This window comes from Mauremys mutica, chromosome 4, assembly GCF_020497125.1.
Source record: "Mauremys mutica isolate MM-2020 ecotype Southern chromosome 4, ASM2049712v1, whole genome shotgun sequence".
In the NCBI taxonomy this organism is placed as follows: domain Eukaryota; kingdom Metazoa; phylum Chordata; order Testudines; family Geoemydidae; genus Mauremys; species Mauremys mutica.
Window position 1 is genome coordinate 59,166,109 of NC_059075.1, and position 19,578 is coordinate 59,185,686.

General features: G+C 44.6%; 1 protein-coding gene across 1 annotated transcript in view; it reads right to left on the minus strand.

Moving 5' to 3' along the window:
• GPR176 (G protein-coupled receptor 176) overlaps positions 1-18,352 on the minus strand; it is a 79,065-nt gene extending 60,713 nt beyond the window's left edge. Inside the window, exons 1-3 of the mRNA XM_045013694.1 lie at positions 17,954-18,352; positions 10,087-10,278; positions 8,200-9,482 (exon numbers count right to left, since the gene is read on the minus strand). Of these exons, the coding sequence (XP_044869629.1) occupies positions 8,200-8,428 (229 nt within the window). The 5' untranslated portion in view covers positions 8,429-9,482; positions 10,087-10,278; positions 17,954-18,352. The remainder of the gene's footprint in view (positions 1-8,199; positions 9,483-10,086; positions 10,279-17,953) is intronic.
• Between the last annotated feature and the right edge of the window lie 1,226 nt (positions 18,353-19,578).

A 19,578-nucleotide genomic window follows, 5' to 3' on the forward strand; every position in this document is an offset into this window, starting at 1 on the left:
TATAACTGGGTTCAAAAAAGAATTAGGTAAGTTCACGGAGAATAGATCCATCAATGGCTATTAGCCAGCATGGTCAGGGACGCAACCCCATGCTCTGGGTGTCCCTAAAGTTCTGACTACCAGAAGCTGGGACTGGATCATCAGGGATGAATCACTCGACAATTGCCTTGTTCTGTTCATTCCCTCTGAAGCATCAGGCACTGGCCAGTACTGGAAGACAGAATTCTAGGCTAGATGGACCATTGGTCTGACCCAGTATGGCAATTCTCAGGTTCTTATGTTCTGTGTGCAAAACTAAGGATTTTAAGGAAGATACCCTATATTTATTTCAGATATAATGAAAGGAAACAAATTGTATTATTTAGATTTTGGTACACTTGCCCTTTTTAGGTACTTTCCAGATTGTTAGTCTAGTGCCTGAAAGTTTAGTTAATATTTAATTGTCATAATCTCTGTATTACCCTTACTAGACCTTAATCTCCCTCTTCAGGAGCTAGCCATGTGTCATGATTACAGGCAAGCCATGCCTTAGACCTCTTTTAGTCCCTCTTGAGGGCACCCTCTTGGGGACAGATTTCAATACTTCCACGCCTCTGGGTGGAACCATGTAGTCCTACCACTCAGACTAGATCTCCGGACTGCAGTCCCCGTTTACCAACTGTATTAACGTGACAGGCCCAACACTGTTTGGCACCTATAAGCCCTTTTCCTCACCGGACCTGTGTGCAGCAAGCTAATTAAAGCTGGTTCTGACAGATGGTTTAAACTCCCTCATAGATTTCTACCACAGCGTCAACACCATCACCTGTTCATTAAACTCTTTCTGGAACACTCCCACACTAGCATCAACTTCCTGGACATCACAGTCAGCTTTAACAATAGAATCCTACAGACAATCATATGCAAGAAACCCAGAATATCGCCACCCCTCCCTTCACAGATCCAGTAACTACCCCAAATACACCAAGAAATCTATCATCAATACGCAGGTACTCAGGTTAGGTACCACATAATATGCTGTGAGGAAAAAGTCCAGGATATACACCTTAACACACTTAAAACCACCTTCACCAAACAAAGACATTCCATTACTTCTCTAATGGAATGGGCCATCCATCCATTACTTCTCTAATGGAATACCCCAAAAGAACCTGCTTCAATACAGAAATAAAACCACCTCCGACTGTAGACCCCTAGTTGTTACTAACCACCCCATACTGGAACCCATACGGGGTATCAACAAACAATTGCAATCCATACTTGATGGCGACCCCCATCTTGAAAGAAATATTTCCTGAACCCCCACTTCTGGCCTTCAGACAACCCCTCCCCACTGCCTCTCCAAGCAAACTCAGAAGCAAACTCCCCACATATCAGGACACACCAACTCAAAGTGGCACCAGACTGCCAGGACAACAGATGCAAAAGCTGCAGACATATCTCCACTGCTACAACGATCAACAATGTCCCCCACAATTTACCTTTCAAGATCCATAGATCCTACACATGCCTATCACAACATGTGGTATACCTCATTCTGTGCACTAAATGCCTCACTAACAACTATGTGGGTTAACCCAGACAATCACTGTGCTCTCAAATGAACACCCTATCATCGGTAAGTGAACACTTTTCACAAAGCAGTCACTCTATATACCTATCAGTCCTCATCCTCAAAAGGAAACCTGTACAACACCTTCAAAAAGATGAACCTGGGAGCTTAAATTCATTATTCTGCTAGACACTAAAAATCATGGCCTGAAGAGAAACACTGGATTTATGGTTTATTACAACAACAACCTGTAACCCATTACCCCCCTCTTTTTGTCTTAGGACTGCAGAGATGTTAATGGGCCACTCTACCTTGAATGGTCCCTTACAATATGTGCTAACTACTTATGCTAAACAATCTGTTCCGTTTTCCATGTTGCTGTGACGCTGGGAGTACCTTTCCCAGACCTGAAGAAGAGCTCTGTGTGGCTCAAAAGCTTGTCTCTCACACCAACAGAAGTTGGTCCATCTTGTCTCTCTTATTTACCAAAGGCACACAGCACTCAGACCAAAGGGATAAAACAAAGAATCCTGTAACATATCTCCCCTCCCCAGCTAAACCTTACTCTTTCTTTGCAAGCTTAGTGAGTTCCATTCAGCCCAGTTACTTCCATCTCTGGGTTGGGAGAGAAAGCCTACTTTCTGCACCTCCTTCTTAGTGTGTCTGTCTCCATCTCTCCTTAGGGAGCTGCTGACAGCCCATTTGACCTCTGCTTCTTCCCTAGCAGGCCCAGCTCTGGCTTTTTTGCTGCCCCAAGCGGCGAAGGGGAAAAAAAAAAAAAAAAAAAAAGCCGTGATCAGCGGCACTTCGGTGGCAGCTCAACCGGGCCGTTTCATTCCTTGGCGGCAATTCGCAGCAGGTCCTTCGCTGCGAGAGGGACCTGCCACTGAATTGCCGCAGGAGACCCGGACGTGCCTCCCCGTCCCATTGGCCGCCCCAGGCACCTGCTTCGTTCGCTGGTGCCTGGAGCCAGCCCTGTTCCCTAGGCCAGCATCTTTAAAGTTTTAGCAACTTGCTAGTTATAGCACTTCATTGATTATTTTTTCCCTCTTGTTCATGAAGCTGCAGTTTTAGAATATACATCAATGATTTTTTCTTCTTTTTGGAAGGGCAGGGGATTCCGGAAAATTTATTTATATGATGTGGAGAATGAGGGAGTTCTGTATATTCTTTTTTTATAAATATCATGTGCACCTCAGTTTACCTGTGTAATATCCCTCATGGCTGCACTGAGTTAAATCAAAGGAGGCTGTGTGTGTGAAGGAGGGGACAAACAGGAAACCAAACAATGGCAAAACATAAGAGACATTATAAGGGCACAAGAGCAAACTATCCCACTGTGTAGGAAAGATAGGAAGTATGGGAAAAGACCTCACTGGCTTAACCAGGAGCTCTTCAATGCTCTGAAACTCATAAGAGACCTTCTCCACTGCAACTTGAGACCATTGCTCCTTGTTCTGTCCTCTGCCACCACTGAGAACAGCCGAGCTCCATCCCCTTTGGAATCCCTGTTCAGGTAGTTGAAGGCTGCTATCAAATCTCCCCCCGCACACACACATTCTCTTCCGCAGACTAAATAACTCTAGTTCCCTCAGCCTCTCCTCATAAGTCATGTGCCCCAGCCCCCTGATCATTTTTTTTTTACCCTCCACTGCACTCTCTCCAATTTGTCCATATCCTTTCTGTAGTGGGGGGCCCCAAAACTGGATGCAATACTTCAGATGTGGCCTCACCAGTGCTGAATAGAGAGGAATAATCACTTCCCTTGGGCCCCCTGCAGAGTCCCATTACTGTTGCACCCAGACCCCTCCCCGCCAAACAAGCCCCTGTGCATCCAGATCCCCAACACACACCCAGACCCCACACTGAGCCATCTGCACCCAGATTGCCCCACAGGGGCACAGCTACTGAAACAGTTCTAGTAGCACTAAAAGACAACCTTCTTGCCTGTGTCCAGGGCCATAAGATCTCCATGAAAAATACTGCTGGAATTTTATGCAATTATTGACACAGTGGACCAAAAGGTATTGATTTCACATGAGAAGATGTCCCAGCACTACAATAGCTACAATTGTTCCTCTGCAGTAGAGAGGAGAGCAGTGATGAATAACTGCTCCTTCTCTCCAAAGGCTTTCACCTGCAGGGTCCCACATGCTACCCCTTCTTCTCTACAGTATCCACATGAGACCACTGGCAAAGGCAGCAAGATACTACAGGCTCAGCTGTCAACAGTATGCTGATGGCACACAACTATACATATTCTGAAATGATGCAAGTACCATCACTACTAAAATGTCGGAATTCCTACAAGAAATCAGCTCTTGGATGATGAGCTGAAGCTGTACCCAGGCAAGACTGAAGTAATGCTGGTTGAAAAGGAGAAACTCTGAAGAGCTACCCAAGATGTTGTCTCCCCCTTCCATTGTAGGTATACAGCCTCCCTTTATCAAAGTGGTGTAAAGTCTCGGGGTTCTGTTTGACTAAGTTTGGGTAACTAGGTAGCAGAATTATCTAAAAATGCCTCCTTTTACATCCAGCTTGCTAGGAAACTTCACCCCTTCCTTCCAGTCAAGGACCTGGCTACAGTGATCCATCTACCTGTTACACTTAAGTCACAGCCTTCCACACTGGCTGTGGAGAATGAAGTGGGGTGGGTTTGCTTTGCCCCAGAGAAAGGCCTGTAGAGTAAGACCCAAAACTTCATAAGTTTTGTGTGTGTGTGTAAAACTGTAGCACAAGTTTGTCCGCTACATAATTATTATTGTTTATAGCAGCAATTCTAACAACTGCACTAAATTATAAAAAGGATTTTTAGACCAAAGTTCATGTTTGTCCAGTCAAAACCTGGCATTCTCTGATTCTTTATTACTGATGTCAGAAATGCTGAAGTAGAAAATTAAGGTTATTCAAAATATTTACACATTTAAAAAAAAATGAACCCCACGTCATTGCATGCCCTTCTGATATTTTTGGTTTGTGTCTACCAGTTAAACCTTCTGTCACATATTTAAAGGTCACTGTCCATATTCAGGCGTTGGCAGGCTAGTGACAGCTGGGATCCATTCCCCTTTAAAGCAAAGTAACATCTGCTAATCTAATATTGTCAATTAAATTATAAAATATATCTGAGAATGTACTGTTAATGTATTTTTAACATTAGCCATAAAGAAAAAAATTACTGGAGCTGTTTGTTTACTTTGTGTAGAAAACTAAAGTCAAATACCAAAACCATTCACCCTAAACAACCTCTTCACATATTAAAAGGAAAAACTAACATAAATACACCACTTCCTGTTACAAGTCTTCCCACAAGTCACAGGTATTAAAGAAAAAAAAAACATTATACATCTCTCTTTAAAAAGACCTGTTACTGTTAAATTTTCTTGTAGGGCTCAATCTACATATGGGTATTTAAGGTAATGAGGCTGCTCACATGAGTATTGATTTGTGGATCTGGTCCCTAGGTTTATATTACAGCTACAGTTTCACAGGGTTTAATCTTAAAGATTACAAAGTAAATCCACACCACAGAAACCTAATATTTAAGCATTTGCATAACTTTACCATGGGAAGTTAACAACATGCTTAAATGTTTGTAGGATCAGCTTCCATTCAAGTGACCTGAAACAAATGACAAACTATCAGAAGTTGAACCTTCTACATCCTGAAATTACATTCAACACAGTGCTATCTGCAATATCTGTACACCGCTGTTCTGTCAGACAGGAAGGATGATTCAGTGATTAGGGCACTAGCCTGGAACTCAAGGGAGTGGGGTTCAATTCCCTGCTCTGTGTTACAGACTTCCTGTGTGACCTTGGGCTAGTCACTTTGTCTCTCAGCTCTTTGTGACTCGTCTCCTATCTGTAAAATGGAAATAATCTAACTTCCCTACCACACAGGGGTGTTGTGAGGATAAGTACATTCAATGGAGGGAGGTACTCAGATATTATGATAATAAGAAGCCATAAACACTTAAAATAGTTAGTGATTCAGTGCAGCAGAGACCTATACAGGGAGAATGGATTTTCAAAAACTAAGAGGTAGAAGTAGTTTTAGGTACTATACCTGCTCCAAGCCCCCTGACCATTTTTGTTGATTTACAATCACATTTTCCTATTAAAAAAAAAGTCTTCCCCTCCTTTTTTGTTGTGTGAAAGACCTGCACAGATAAAGGAAGCTGACAAAGGCCCCAGACTGCAATCTAATCTGCAGATGCACCCTTGCACCTATGCCAAAGGGTCAGTTACTTCACTGGGGGTCTTGCTGGGTGAATCAGATTGCAATTTGCCAACTCTCATGATTTTATGAGAAGTCTTGTGAAATTTAGTATTTTTCCTTAAAGCCCAATTCCTGGGAAGACGCCAATTACATGAAAGCAAGTTTTTAGCTCTCATGCCTGTAGAGAAAAATCTGAATAGATAACCCTATGCTATTCTAAAGCCTCAAGAAACAGAAGGCAAATGAATTGTTTAAAAATCTAATTTTTAAGCCTGATTTTTTTTTTTGGAGTCTGATTCATGAATGCCAATATTAGGACTGGGGCTTAACTGAGTATACATATCATTACTTGTATTACAATAGCACCTAGAGCAGTGGTTCCCAAACTTTAACAACCTGTGAACCCCTTTCACTAAAATGTATGTCTCGCAAACCCCTCCTAAAAAATGAATGTTTCCTGGGATTTTCTCCTTTACCCGAGTATAAATTATAAAAGCAGTGATCTTGGAAATATAAAATTTGTTTTTATGACATGCTTATAAGTTATTTATCATTACAGTATTTTTATTACATTATGAAAACGGCAACACTCTTTCAAGATCTCACTTTAGTAGTTTGTATCACTTTGAATAAGCTTGTTATAAGACAAGGCTCCTATGTTTCATCAAGGAGTATCAGATGTGAAACAGCATGAAGGTATTTAAGAAGACAACTCAAATTGTTCCTCCTACACAAGCATTCAGGTCTTGAGCAGTCCGGGCAAACAACGCACGTTACAACAACGCTTAAACTTGTTCATAATAATTTAAAAAACAATACTAGCTGCCTATTTAATTTTAAAAAACAGCAAAAAATATCCACCTCCCTTTCTTATAAGGAGTCCTGAAGTTTAAACCTCCTCAGTGTGATAGATCCAAGAGCTAAGCAGATCAAAGCAAGTGTAAGTCCAGGGGCTCCAGGCTGCTGGCCCTCTCCTGTCTGGGGTCCCTAGGGACAGCTCTGTCTGCCATTAGGGAATTCCCCCCACCCCCAAGAACCTCCTGTAACATTTTGCGAACCCCAGTTTGGGAACCACTGGCATAGAGACTTCGACAGAATCGGTAGATCCACTGTGCTAGGAACTTTACAAACTCCTAGTAAGAGAATCCATACTACAAAGAGCTTTACAGTCTGAATAGACAAGACAGACAAAAGGCAGAAGAAAAGAAGAATTATCTCCATTTTACAGATGGGGAAAACTAAGGCCCAAAGAGTAAATGATTTATTCAGTATCACACAGCAAGGCTGTGGCAGAGCTAGAAATTGAACTTGAATATGAGTCCCAGTCTAATGTCTTTATCACAGGACTATTCTTATTCTGTATTCAGAAAGGAAGCTATTCAATATAATCATTTAAGCTAGACTAAAGAAATATGAATTGTTACCAGGGAGAAGTGATTAATTTTAAAATTAATCACCACCACCAAAATATATCCTAGCACCACTGAAAATGTTCAGTCAATTGTGTCCAAAAGACTGTAGCCTCATCCTGAGAGGTGGGGACCATCTGCAAGTCCCCTAGAACTCAGTCAAAGCCACAGGTGCTCAGTAGCTCTCAGGATCAGCTCCTATGTGAAAAGTCTCATCTTATTAAAATAATTGGCTTTGCATGACTTACCTATTCGTGGCATTTTATTAAACTCTAATGTATTGATCTCCCAAACTGTATAAATTAAGATCACCTACAGGTATGACAGACAAAACTGTTTCTAATGCTTGTCTTGGCTTGTCTCTTGAAAGAAAAGCAAATGTAATTGATAACAAAATGCCACATTACAAATCCTTAGAAAGCAAATATATACAAATGAGTAAAGTTATGTAATAATATATTAGCAGTTACTACCATGTATCTAAACTGTACATGATCTTAATTAAGTTTAATTTGTTAGCTATTACATGGCAAATAAGTACATCATCACATGGATAACTTACAGCACAAACATTTACAAAGGATTCCATTGAAATCTGCAGGAGACCAATGTAAAATTGACAATCATTTACCCAAAACATTTTAAATTAATTTCTATTATAATTACTGTATATCCCATTACCTTTGAAAATAAGAGCACAATCAATGCATTATCCTTTCATATATTTGAATTCCCAAGGGAAAGTTTACTAAATAATATATATGCATATCAAGGCAATTTCAACTAATTTTTGGTAGCTGTAATCTATATTACAGAGAGCATCAGAAACCTATAGAAAACTCAAAGGCACACTTTATTAATTCCACTTGAGGAGAAAGCAAAAACCTAAAATGACAACCAAGGATTGCCTGTGTGGTAGTAATTTGTGACCACAGTAATTATAGTTTGGGTGTGGGTCACAGACTGCAGCCACCAGTAAACCCACATAACAGAAAAACTGCAACAATGCTTACTTACCCAACAGAGAGCCTATAAAGATGACAATTTGCACAGTGGTAGTGAAATGTCTGTAGGTTTGCTCCTCACTGTACTCCCCATTTTCCAAGGGTCCGATCCCATTGTAGCTTCTATTGTTCCACACAATTTGTGTATTAGATACATTCTTAATTTCTAAAGCTCTGGTGACATCCTGATAGAGGACATGGTCACTTTCATTCCTTGAAATCCAGCTTCCATTGTACCCCATGGTGAGTGTTCTTTCTTCCTTCTCCCTACCTAATAATCACACATGATTGAACCAATGCTTTCCACTGAACAGAGCATACAGGCAAAAGAACTGCTTTTGTGAATAAAGCCAAGTTGATTGTACCCAGCAAAGTCTTCACAGAATTTGTGTCCCAGAAAGCAGGCTTGACTTGTCATGTCTCTACCTCATGAATCATTATACTCAGGAAAGGAAAGAAGGGGGGAAAACATGACTCTGCCCTGCTATTACTGTTCCCATATTTCTTGTTTCTCCATGTCACAGTGTTTCCTCAGCATGTTTTACCGCAACAAACATGAATAAGAAAAATCCAGTCCACACCATACATCGCCCTCCCAGCAGATCACAATAAAAACAACTTATTGTACATTAAAATAGGATGGGAAAACTTACAGAAAAATCAGCTGTTTTTCCCCCTGTTCTCAGTCTTTGCTTAGCTTTTTCACAAAAGAGAGGAAAAGCATCTTTTTTTCAGTGCCAAGTCCCTATAACTGTCCTAACGCACTATATCCACTTTTCTTACTGTGAAAAATGAATTAATTTTGCATATATGTTCTTGCTCACTTGATAGTAAGAAGATACTTAAATTCCATTCAGAGGAAAGTAAATGAATGTTCAATGGCTTCCACAGAGCACCAGCTATTTCCCATGAAATATAATTTTTAAATCCTAAAACAGATACCACTCCAGTCTTCAATGAACCAAAAAAACCACCATAATCCTATGTGACCTTCTGTGAGTGTACCCCCAGATCAAGCACAATTCTCTTTAAAAATTGTAATACATGACAGAGCATCCAAGTAATAGAATCAACATGCATTTCATCTATCTGTATTCTTGATGCTCCACAGATTGCAGAAAACCTTCAAGTCCTCAGAGCTTTCAGCAAGTCTGCTTGCAGTACTGGCTGCTAGGCTGCTTGCTGCTGTGTTCAGAGAGATCCTAAAGAAGAGAGATTAGATCACATGACCCTCAGCTGAAGGCTTTGGTTTTTGATAGCAGCCATCTTGCTTTTGGAGCTGTCAGCTCAACGTGCCTGAGAAAGAGAGGAAAAGCTGAAGTTTATTTTTTGAAGGGGGAAAGTTTCTGCCAATAACTAAAATAATTCTAATATTAGGAGGGAGGGGGAAAGTATTTTATTGTCAGCTTCTGCTGGTAATTTTTATTTTGTTCAAAATTAGGCGTTTCCACATTTATATTCGTGCAAACCAGTCCTGCAATGTCTAGGGTCAAATTTCCAAAAACCTGTCTAAAGCTGCATGAACATATCATCTGTTCATGCAGAGTAGGTAGCTTTTAACTGGCTGATGTAGGTGTTTGGACATGCAAATTCTGTTGTTTCATTGCACAAATAACAGTGCGTGCAAATTATAGGCAGTTGCGATAAAGTAATTTTACCAATTTTTTCTTAGATTGGGTGAAATTTTAGCTTCCTGGCTTATTAAAATCAATCTGAGTAATATCTTTTTGAAAATATATATTTTAATGTTCCCAGTAAATTTACAAATGTTAACTTATTCAGATATATAGTTACATTTTTAAATATGTTACATTAATGTGGGCTGGTAAAGGGTTTCTCAGCTACTGGCAATCAATTATTTCTTGTTGTAAAGATTGGTGAATTAAGTTATTACACCTACGTTTCCCTGTTGTGAATAGAGAACATAGCCAACAGACAGCAGGTTGCACAGGGATCATCTCACCCTCTGTGATCATGATTTCCTATGACAGCTATGTTCCACTAGAAAATTTAAACTGTCAACCTCAAAAGTGAACTCGTATAGGAAAAACAACTTTCACAGTAATTGGTCAGCAAATCAGGAACTCCATCCCTGAAAGAATGGGGATGACCATTGTTGGTGGCACCAGGCATGACCCAGTGTTGACAGAGGGGTGGAAAATGACAGTGCCAATGAAGGCTCCCTGTATTAGGCCTCTGCTTGTCCGAACCGCGTCCATGTTTAGACTTTAATTAACTCCACAGGCTAGATGGAAAGAATGGAATGTGTGGCAACTAGTTATCAGTACCAGGAGGCAATTATACAGCCTGCTTGCACCTGGCTAAAGGGAGTGAAACAGAATGACCGGTCAAGAAAAGTTACTAACAAGATAATATGTTTTTTTGCCAAGTATGATCTAACCTGTTTAAAGTAATTGCTGCTTCATAATGTATTTGCTGTATGGGAACTAGAAAGGAGGGAGAAGAGGGGGGGGGAGGGGGGAGCTGGGCATTGGGGGTAATAGACATGCTTAGCTAAGATCATGTATAAAGACAGAGAGCTGTTTGTCTGGGGTGTGCTTGATCTGAGACGTGGTCTCCGAGCACGCGCTTTGAGATCTCAAATAAACTTTTTTTGCTTCTCCACCCTGGTGTGTCTAATTGGAGTGAGGCACTCCGGGCAACGAATCACTGTTTGCTGCCTCAGGCCTTTTGTGCCGGCAACAGTTTTGGCGTCCCTGGGTGGGCTTGAGGCTAAATTTAGCCTTGCCCGGACCCCTCCTGGAGGTCGACGGATTGCGGCGACGACCGATGCCTAGCGCGCACCGGTGACTTCATCGGGGGCCTCGGCGGAGACACGGTGTGGTCGACCCCGGAGGGCACTACGGTGCAACGCGCTCAGATAGTGGAGAAGCAGCTACGGGCGACGGTGGGGAACCGGTCTCGTGGACAAGGTAGGAACAGTCCAGTGCTGTTAACCTTTTGTTTGCCTGTTAAGACCTGGGGACGCCCAGTGTCTTCCCATAGGTATGGGGCAGGGACAGAGTACAGGCAGGGTACGGTGTACACCCTTAGAATGCATTCTGATGAATTGGAAAGTGTTTGAAAAAGATCCATTGACTAAAAGTAAACTGAAAAGATTCTGTACAGTAAACTGGCCTCAGTATCAGCTAGAGGGCCAGGAGAGGTGGCCACCGGAGGGATCACTTAATTACAACATGATCCTTCAATTAGCTTTGTTTTGTCAGCGAATGAATAAGTGGAATGAATTTATGTATGCACAGTTGTTTATGTTGTTGAGAGATAGGTCAGATCTGTTGCAAAAGTGTAATCTGACTCCGACAGGCTCGGCAGTCACTGTTGTTAGTTCCCCGAACCCCTCCCCGGTTGTAATGGCAGAGTCGGTGTCCCCTTCGGCTCCTACACCCCCACCGTATAAAGACCAGGTGCCTCAGGTTTCAGAGATTGCTCCTTCAGTGGGATTTTATCCGTTGATTACTGAGACTGTGGTGGCTCGCCTGGGAGCAGAGGGGCGCCGGGCCACTACTATGCTAGTTTACTCACATGTGCCTTTTAACCCAGTGGACCTAGCAGCCTTTAAGGCACAGGCAGGGGAATTCTCCACGAATCCCAGCAAGTTTATTTCGGTTTTTGAGGGATGTTTTGCCAGTCACAAGCCTGACTGGGATGACTGTAATATCCTTATGAGGACCCTGTTGTCTGAAGTGGAGAGGAATCAGGTTATAGCTAAGGCAAGAGAAGAAGCACAACTAAGGCATGATCGGGATCCAGCTAATGTTGCCACTCCTGCCAATATGGTCCCCCTAGCAGATCCTAGGTGGAATCCTAATGAGCCTAATGGTCAGACCCGCCTCACTGTGTACAAGGAGCTGCTCTTGCTAGGACTCCGATGCTCAGCTGTTCGCCATAACAATTGGGCCAAGCCTTATGAGCTCATACAGGAGCCTAAGGAAAGTCCGGTCGCTTTTCTGCAGCGCATCCGGGATACCATTCGGCAAAACACTAACGCAGACCCGGATAATGCAGCAACTGAGGCAATTATAAAAGGTATCTTTACCAGCCGTGCTGCCCCTGACATTAAAAGGAAATTGCAGAAAAAGGAGGATTTGATGGGCATGTCTGTGGCACAGATTTTGGAAACTGCAAACAGGGCTTACAGCCTTAGAGAGGGAGAGAAGGAAAAAAGGCAAGTGAAGATGATGGTTGCAGCAGTACAGGCCAGTGACAAGAGGAAGTTTCAGGAAGGTGGTGGAAGGGGCCGGGGGATGAGAGGTCGTGGACGTGGGCGCCCTGGCTCACAGGAAAGGCGTTTGGGTCGCAATCAGTGTGCCATATGCCGGAAGGAGGGACACTGGAAAAATGAGTGCCCCGAGAGGGAAGATACCCCTATGATGGCAGCAGAGAATCAAGACTAGGGGTGTCAGGGGAGACGAACTATCCTGCCCCCGGAACCCCGAGTAAAAATGCGGGTGGGAAATTCTGAAATAGACTTTTTAGTAGACTCTGGAGCAGCTCGAACCGCTGTAAATCAACCCCTCCAGCTGCCTGTGGCAGATTCCCTCACTGTGGTCGGCGCTACAGGAAAAGGAATCAAATGTCCAGTGTATGCCCCAGCAGAATGTGCTTTGGGAGACAGAACTCTCTCCCACAAGCTGGTTTACCTCCCCGACTGCCCAACGCCTCTACTGGGACGGGATCTGCTTTGTCGCTTAGGTGCCACCCTGCACTTCACCCAAGATGAAATCACCCTCACCTTGCCCCCAGAGAATGCCTGGATAATGACTCTTGCAGTTGAGCCCTCAGCCATGCAAGCCCCAGAGTGGAGCCAGTGGGAGGACCAGGTTTTTCCTCTAGTATGGGCATCGGGGGTCCCAGGAAAGGCAGTACATCACACCCCCATTAAAGTTCAGCTCCTGCCAGGAAAAAGTCCGGTGCGGATCAAGCAGTATCCGATAAAGAGGGAGGCCAGAGAAGGGCTGCAGGAAACTATAAATCAGTTTCTGAAGTACGGGGTACTGCGAGAATGCCAGTCAGCCTGGAACACCCCCATCCTGCCTGTTCGAAAGCCCAATGGCACCTATCGGCTGGTCCAGGACCTGAGGGCAGTTAATGAACGGGTTAAGACTCTGCACCCCCTTGTTCCAAACCCATATACACTGTTGGCATCTATAGGAGGGCAGTACACCCACTTTTCAGTCCTAGACCTGAAAGATGCTTTCTTTACAATTCCGGTCGACACACAATCTCAGGAGATTTTCTCCTTCGAGTGGGAAGATGACCGAAGGGTTAAAAGGCAGCTTTGCTGGACTGTGTTAGCCCAGGAATTTAAGAACTCCCCTACGCTGTTCGGCCAGGCTCTGGCCAAAGACCTGGAGGAGTGGAATATTCCGGACGGGATTCTCCTCCTCCAGTATGTGGACGACCTGTTAATAGGGGCGGTGGGATTAACCCCTTGCCTCCACGCCACTGTGAGCCTCCTGAACTTTGTTGGACTCAGAGGATACCGGGTAGCTCAGAGCAAGGCTCAAATTGCCCTCTCAGAAGTACAGTACTTAGGATTTCACATAAGACAGGGGGAGAGACAGCTTTCAAACGAGAGGAAGGAAGCAATCTGTCAAATTCCTGTCCCAAGCAATCGTAAACAGCTCAGGGCTTTTCTGGGCATGGCAGGCTTTTGCAAAATATGGATCCCAGAGTTCGGACTGTGGGCTAAGCCCTTGTATGAATGTGTTAAGGGAATGGATCACGACCCCTTTCACTGGTCCTCAAAAGCTGACAAGGCATTTAAAGTATTAAAGAGAAAGCTAATGGAAGCTCCTGCACTCGGTCTCCCAGACATCTTTAAGCCGTTTCAACTGTATGTGCATGAAAGGAAGGGAGTGGCTCTAGGGGTGCTTACTCAATTATTAGGCACTTGGAAACGTCCTGTGGCATATTTCTCTAAACAACTGGATCAAGTTGCCAAGGGGTGGCCAGCTTGCTTGCGAGCTGTCGCGGCAACTGCCCTAGTGCTTGGTGAAGCAGAGAAACTGACTTTGGGGGGGACTGTGCAGGTGTATACCCCTCATATGGTTCAAGCCCTGCTGGACACTAAGGGTGGTCTCTGGCTCACGCAGGCTCGGGTAGCTCGGTACCAGGCTAAACTCCTAGAAAATCCTGAAGTTACCCTGCAGACCTGCCCCTCCCTCAACCCAGCCACTATGTTACCAGAAACAGAGGAGCAGAAACATGACTGTTTAGAAATCATAGATGCCCAGTACTCCAGCCGTCCAGATTTAAAAGATCAACCGCTCTCAAATGCAGACTGTGAGTGGTATACTGATGGGAGCAGTGCTGTCATAGATGGGCAAAGGAGGGCTGGCTATGCTGTTGTGACCCTCTACGATACAGTGGAAGCAGAGAGTTTACCTGCTGGAACATCTGCCCAGCTTGCTGAACTTGTAGCATTAACCCGTGCACTTGAACTGGCAAAAGACAAACGGGTTAATATTTTTACTGACTCAAAATATGCTTTTGGGGTATTGCATGCTCACGCTGGTCTGTGGAAACAAAGGGGAATGCTTACAGCTCAGGGGTCCCCGGTCAAGCATGGGACACAGATTCTCCGGCTTCTGGAAGCGGTGCAGCTCCCCTCAGAGGTAGCAGTGGTGCACTGCAAGGCTCATCAACGAGAAGACTAGGACGTAGCCAAGGGCAACGCCAGGGCCGACAGGGAAGCCAAGCGGGCTGCCACCCTGTAACCATTGGAAGCTGAGGAGGCCCATGTGCATGCCCTCATCCCATCAGTGGGTGAGCTCCCAGCCCCTCAGTACTCTCGTGAAGAAAGGAATCTGGCCGACTCCCTTGGGCTCCAGGAAAAGGAGGGATGGCTCCACTCCACAGAAGGAAAAATCCTCCTACCTAAAAGCCTAATACGGCCAGTACTACAGAAACTACATCAGACCACTCACGCTGGAAGGGAGGCTCTCACCCAGCTTATGAATAAGTATTTTCTAACCTCTGGATTAAGACCCCTGGCTTCCCAGGTACAGGCTGAGTGTTTAGTCTGTCAAAAGAACAACCCTCGACCAGGAGTGTCAGTGCCACCAGCCACTCTGGAACCTACCCCAGGGCCAGGATTGGTGTGGCAAGTAGACTTCACTGAATTCCCCCGGACCCAAGGATTCAGGTACCTCCTTGTCATGGTGGATCGATTCAGCGGATGGCCTGAAGCCTTCCCATGCCAAAACAACACTGCCAGAACAGTGGCTCTCAAGTTTGTCAAGGAGATCATTCCTCGCTTTGGACTCCCCCAGTGGATGGAATCTGACAATGGAACACACTTCGCATCGCAAGTCATTCAGGGGATTTCGGATGTTCTACAAATCACCTGGAAGCTCCACACTCCATGGCGACCACAGGCCAGTGGAGTAGTGGAACGTACTAATCAGACACTCAAGCGGCATCTCTCAAAGGTCTGCCAAGAGGCTTCTCTTCGGTGGCCTGATGCCTTACCCCTTGTTTTGCTCCGAGTTCGTGCTCTCCCAAAGGGCAGGTTAGGGCTTAGTCCCTTCGAGATTATGTTTGGGAGGGCATGGCCTATGAATGGTACACCGGTTCTGTTAGGGGAGTGGGAGGTAGGCTGCGGTTTCTTATCTCAGTACATGTGCTCTCTGTCTGCTGTTCTCTGTTCTCTCCACAGGTATACCAAAGATTTGCAGCCTCTCCCGCTGGATGCCCCTGTCCACTCCCTGCAGCCTGGTGACTCCGTTCTCGTTCGTACCTGGAAGGACGAGCCTCTCCAAGAGAAGTGGAAGGGACCTCACACCGTCCTGCTGATCACCCACACAGCAGCAAAGGTCGAGGGATACAAGAACTGGATCCACTACTCCCGTCTGAAAGCAGTGCCAGCTCCTGAACGGTGGACCGTCCAACCTGCGGAGAAGACTGCCAACGACGATCTGGGACTTAAGCTGTTATTCAGGCGACAGTAAGGCCTGCTGGGAATGCCCTGTGACCCCTTTGGACAGTTACAGCGCACTCCCGTGAACACTCTGAGCGTTGGCTGTGTTTATTTTCACAGGGCCAGCCTAACCTGTGGGCCTGGTCCCTTTTGTTTTTAATCTGCTTGTTTTAAACTGCTCCTTCGTAAACTTTGTACCCCCCGTGCCCCGAAGGTCCCTATGTACCCTCTCATTGACAGCCCCAGCTCCATAGAACTCAATTATGTTTTGTCCACAGTATATGAGAACACTCAGCCAAAGGTTTGTTGAGTATTCTCAAAGGAGGGAATTGTTGGTGGCACCAGGCATGACCCAGTGTTGACAGAGGGGTGGAAAATGACAGTGCCAATGAAGGCTCCCTGTATTAGGCCTCTGCTTGTCCGAACCGCGTCCATGTTTAGACTTTAATTAACTCCACAGGCTAGATGGAAAGAATGGAATGTGTGGCAACTAGTTATCAGTACCAGGAGGCAATTATACAGCCTGCTTGCACCTGGCTAAAGGGAGTGAAACAGAATGACCGGTCAAGAAAAGTTACTAACAAGATAATATGTTTTTTTGCCAAGTATGATCTAACCTGTTTAAAGTAATTGCTGCTTCATAATGTATTTGCTGTATGGGAACTAGAAAGGAGGGAGAAGGGGGGGGGGAGGGGGGAGCTGGGCATTGGGGGTAATAGACATGCTTAGCTAAGATCATGTATAAAGACAGAGAGCTGTTTGTCTGGGGTGTGCTTGATCTGAGACGTGGTCTCCGAGCACGCGCTTTGAGATCTCAAATAAACTTTTTTTGCTTCTCCACCCTGGTGTGTCTAATTGGAGCGAGGCACTCCGGGCAACGAATCACTGTTTGCTGCCTCAGGCCTTTTGTGCCGGCAACACCATGAACGTTAACTCCTCCAAAGAAAAACGCAACTCTCTTTATTCTAGCCTTCCCATAACACCAGACTTTTAAAAATATGATACAAAATAAACAAAATCTGTTCATTCTTTAGTCTTAACTTAAACTTTATCTCTGGTGATTATGCATTATAATAGTCTTTAATTACCGGTACATGATCACAGTGTATTTCTAGAGTCACACGCTGATAAATTATGTTAGAAGAACATTAAGGTTACAAAGTTAAGCACTCAAAAGTTAGTAAATGCCAGAATTAGAGTTACCTAACAACGTTATTTCAGCCCACTCGGAGGGATGCATTATGATAAAGTCTATAATTACATGATCCACATCCAATTCCCCCTCCCCACTCCCCACCCCCGCAAGACCCCTGCCTCATTCAGTGCATGGGACAGACATTGCTCACTATTCAATGTTTAGTTTTCTCTTCATTTAAATGTGTGTGGCCTCAGGTCTTATTTACAGCACACTATTCAAACTCTGCTCTGTAGTCAGAATTATTAATTTCCTCATGGGGTTTTCTATGGTGCTCATCACTATAGAATCAGAATGCTTCACAAAGATTGATTAATTTATTTTCACAGCACCCCTGTGAGATGGGGGCAAGGGCAGATATCCTCATTTTACAGCTGGGAAACTGCACCAGAGGGATTAAGTTCAAAAGTATCTATTAATTTTGGGTAAAATTGGAGACCTCTAGGACATGATTTTTCGGAGTTTCTTGGCAAAGTACTTTATATGTTCAAAGTACAAGCTCCCAAGACTTCAGCTGTGGTTGTTCATCACTTCTGTAAATCAGACCCCAAAGTATCAAGTCAGGCACCAAGAAATTGACGAACATACAATTAGTGACTACCTGTGAAAAATTTAGTTGAAATGACTCACCTAGCAACACTAGGAACTCTTTGGAAAGGGTGTCATGGGGTGCTCTACTCACTGCTAGAGCGCCTTCTTCTGGTCATGTCTGAGGATTAGCTATGCAGGCCAATGCCCCCTTCCTGCGGTTGCACTCTGTTTCTCACTGTGTCGGGACTCAACTGCTCTTGCTTCATGGTTTGACCTTTGGCCAGGTCACTGTAGTTTCTCCTTCTGCATTCTCAAAGTCTCTCAGGACCCATTGTCCTAGGCAGTCTTCTCTTTCATTGCCCCTTAATGGTGCCACTTCCCCTACATGTTGGATCCTACAACATGCAGTCAAGTTCTGCACAATCCCAAGCCTTACTGCCATATCCTTAGGTTGTTTTCTACCTGGCTGTCTCTTACCCTGAAAGTGACTGCAGCCCCTCTCTTTCTACAGTCCCCTTCTGCTCTCAGCCACTGGGCTTTATACAGGCCCCTCCTGTTCCTCTCCAGCTGCATTTCTGCTTTAATTAACCCTCATTACTCCCTGGTTCCTCTTCCAGGTGCAATGTATGCAATTAATTGGCCCACCTAGACACCTTAACTCCTTCAGGCCTTGTGTCAGGTGGACCCCCCATCACAAGGGGCAATAATAGAATCCAGTTCTCCAGGGCAGTATTAAACTGCCTTGACCTTGAGACCACCCTCTCTCTTCCTGCAGCCCTCACTCACTACACACCCTCCAATTTCTATAACAAATGAGGCAGGAGTCCTACTTCCTCCTTCTGTACACAAACCTGATTTACCCTCAGAGCATGTCCATCCTGCACATGGAAAGAGGAAGGGGTCCTGTGGAAAATATGTATGTGATCATATAGTTAAAGACTGTATCATAATGCACATGCTCAAGGAAACTGAGTTTAGGTTTCACAGGCAACCTTAATTCTGTCATTTTATAATTTTTGAGTGTTTGATTTTGCAACCTTAATAATGTTCTTTCAATGTATTTTGTGTGTGTAAAGAACATTTAGATCCACCACGCAGAATGTCATGTACAACTTACACATGGTAGGTTGCAGACAGGGCTGGCCTTACTGTGAGGCGAACTGAGGCAGCCGCCTCAGGTGCCAGACTTTGGGGGGGCACCACTAGGACCCAGAGTGTAGAAAATTGTGTCTGCTGCTGATGCATATGTATTCTCTCTGCTCTAGATGCACAGAGATGGTGGCGTGCTGTGCTGGAGGAAGGAGGGCACAAGAGACATAACAGGCAGGCAGGAGAAAAGGTGAGAGGGAATAACAGAAAGCAGTAGGAGCTGCAGGGAGAGAGAGGAGGAGGAGCCTCTTATATCCCTCTCTAGCACCCCCAAGAGCCTGGACTGATTAACACCAGCTTCTCAGGGAGCTTCCTGTTTCCTGCTGCTTCCCTGAACCCACTTGAGAACAGGCAGTCAACTGAAGTAGTAGGAGCCAGTTAGGCCCTTAAGACACTGATATCTTCCCTCACTCAGGCCCTGCTACCAGCCTGATTATTTGTCCCCTTCAACTGAGTGTTGAGAGCCACTATAGCTGGCACAGAACAGCAATCGAGTGAAAGAAGAAAACGCCCCTCTGGGGCAGCATTCAGAAAAAGAAAGAAAACAAAGGAAGCTTTTCTATCTAAGCAGGAAG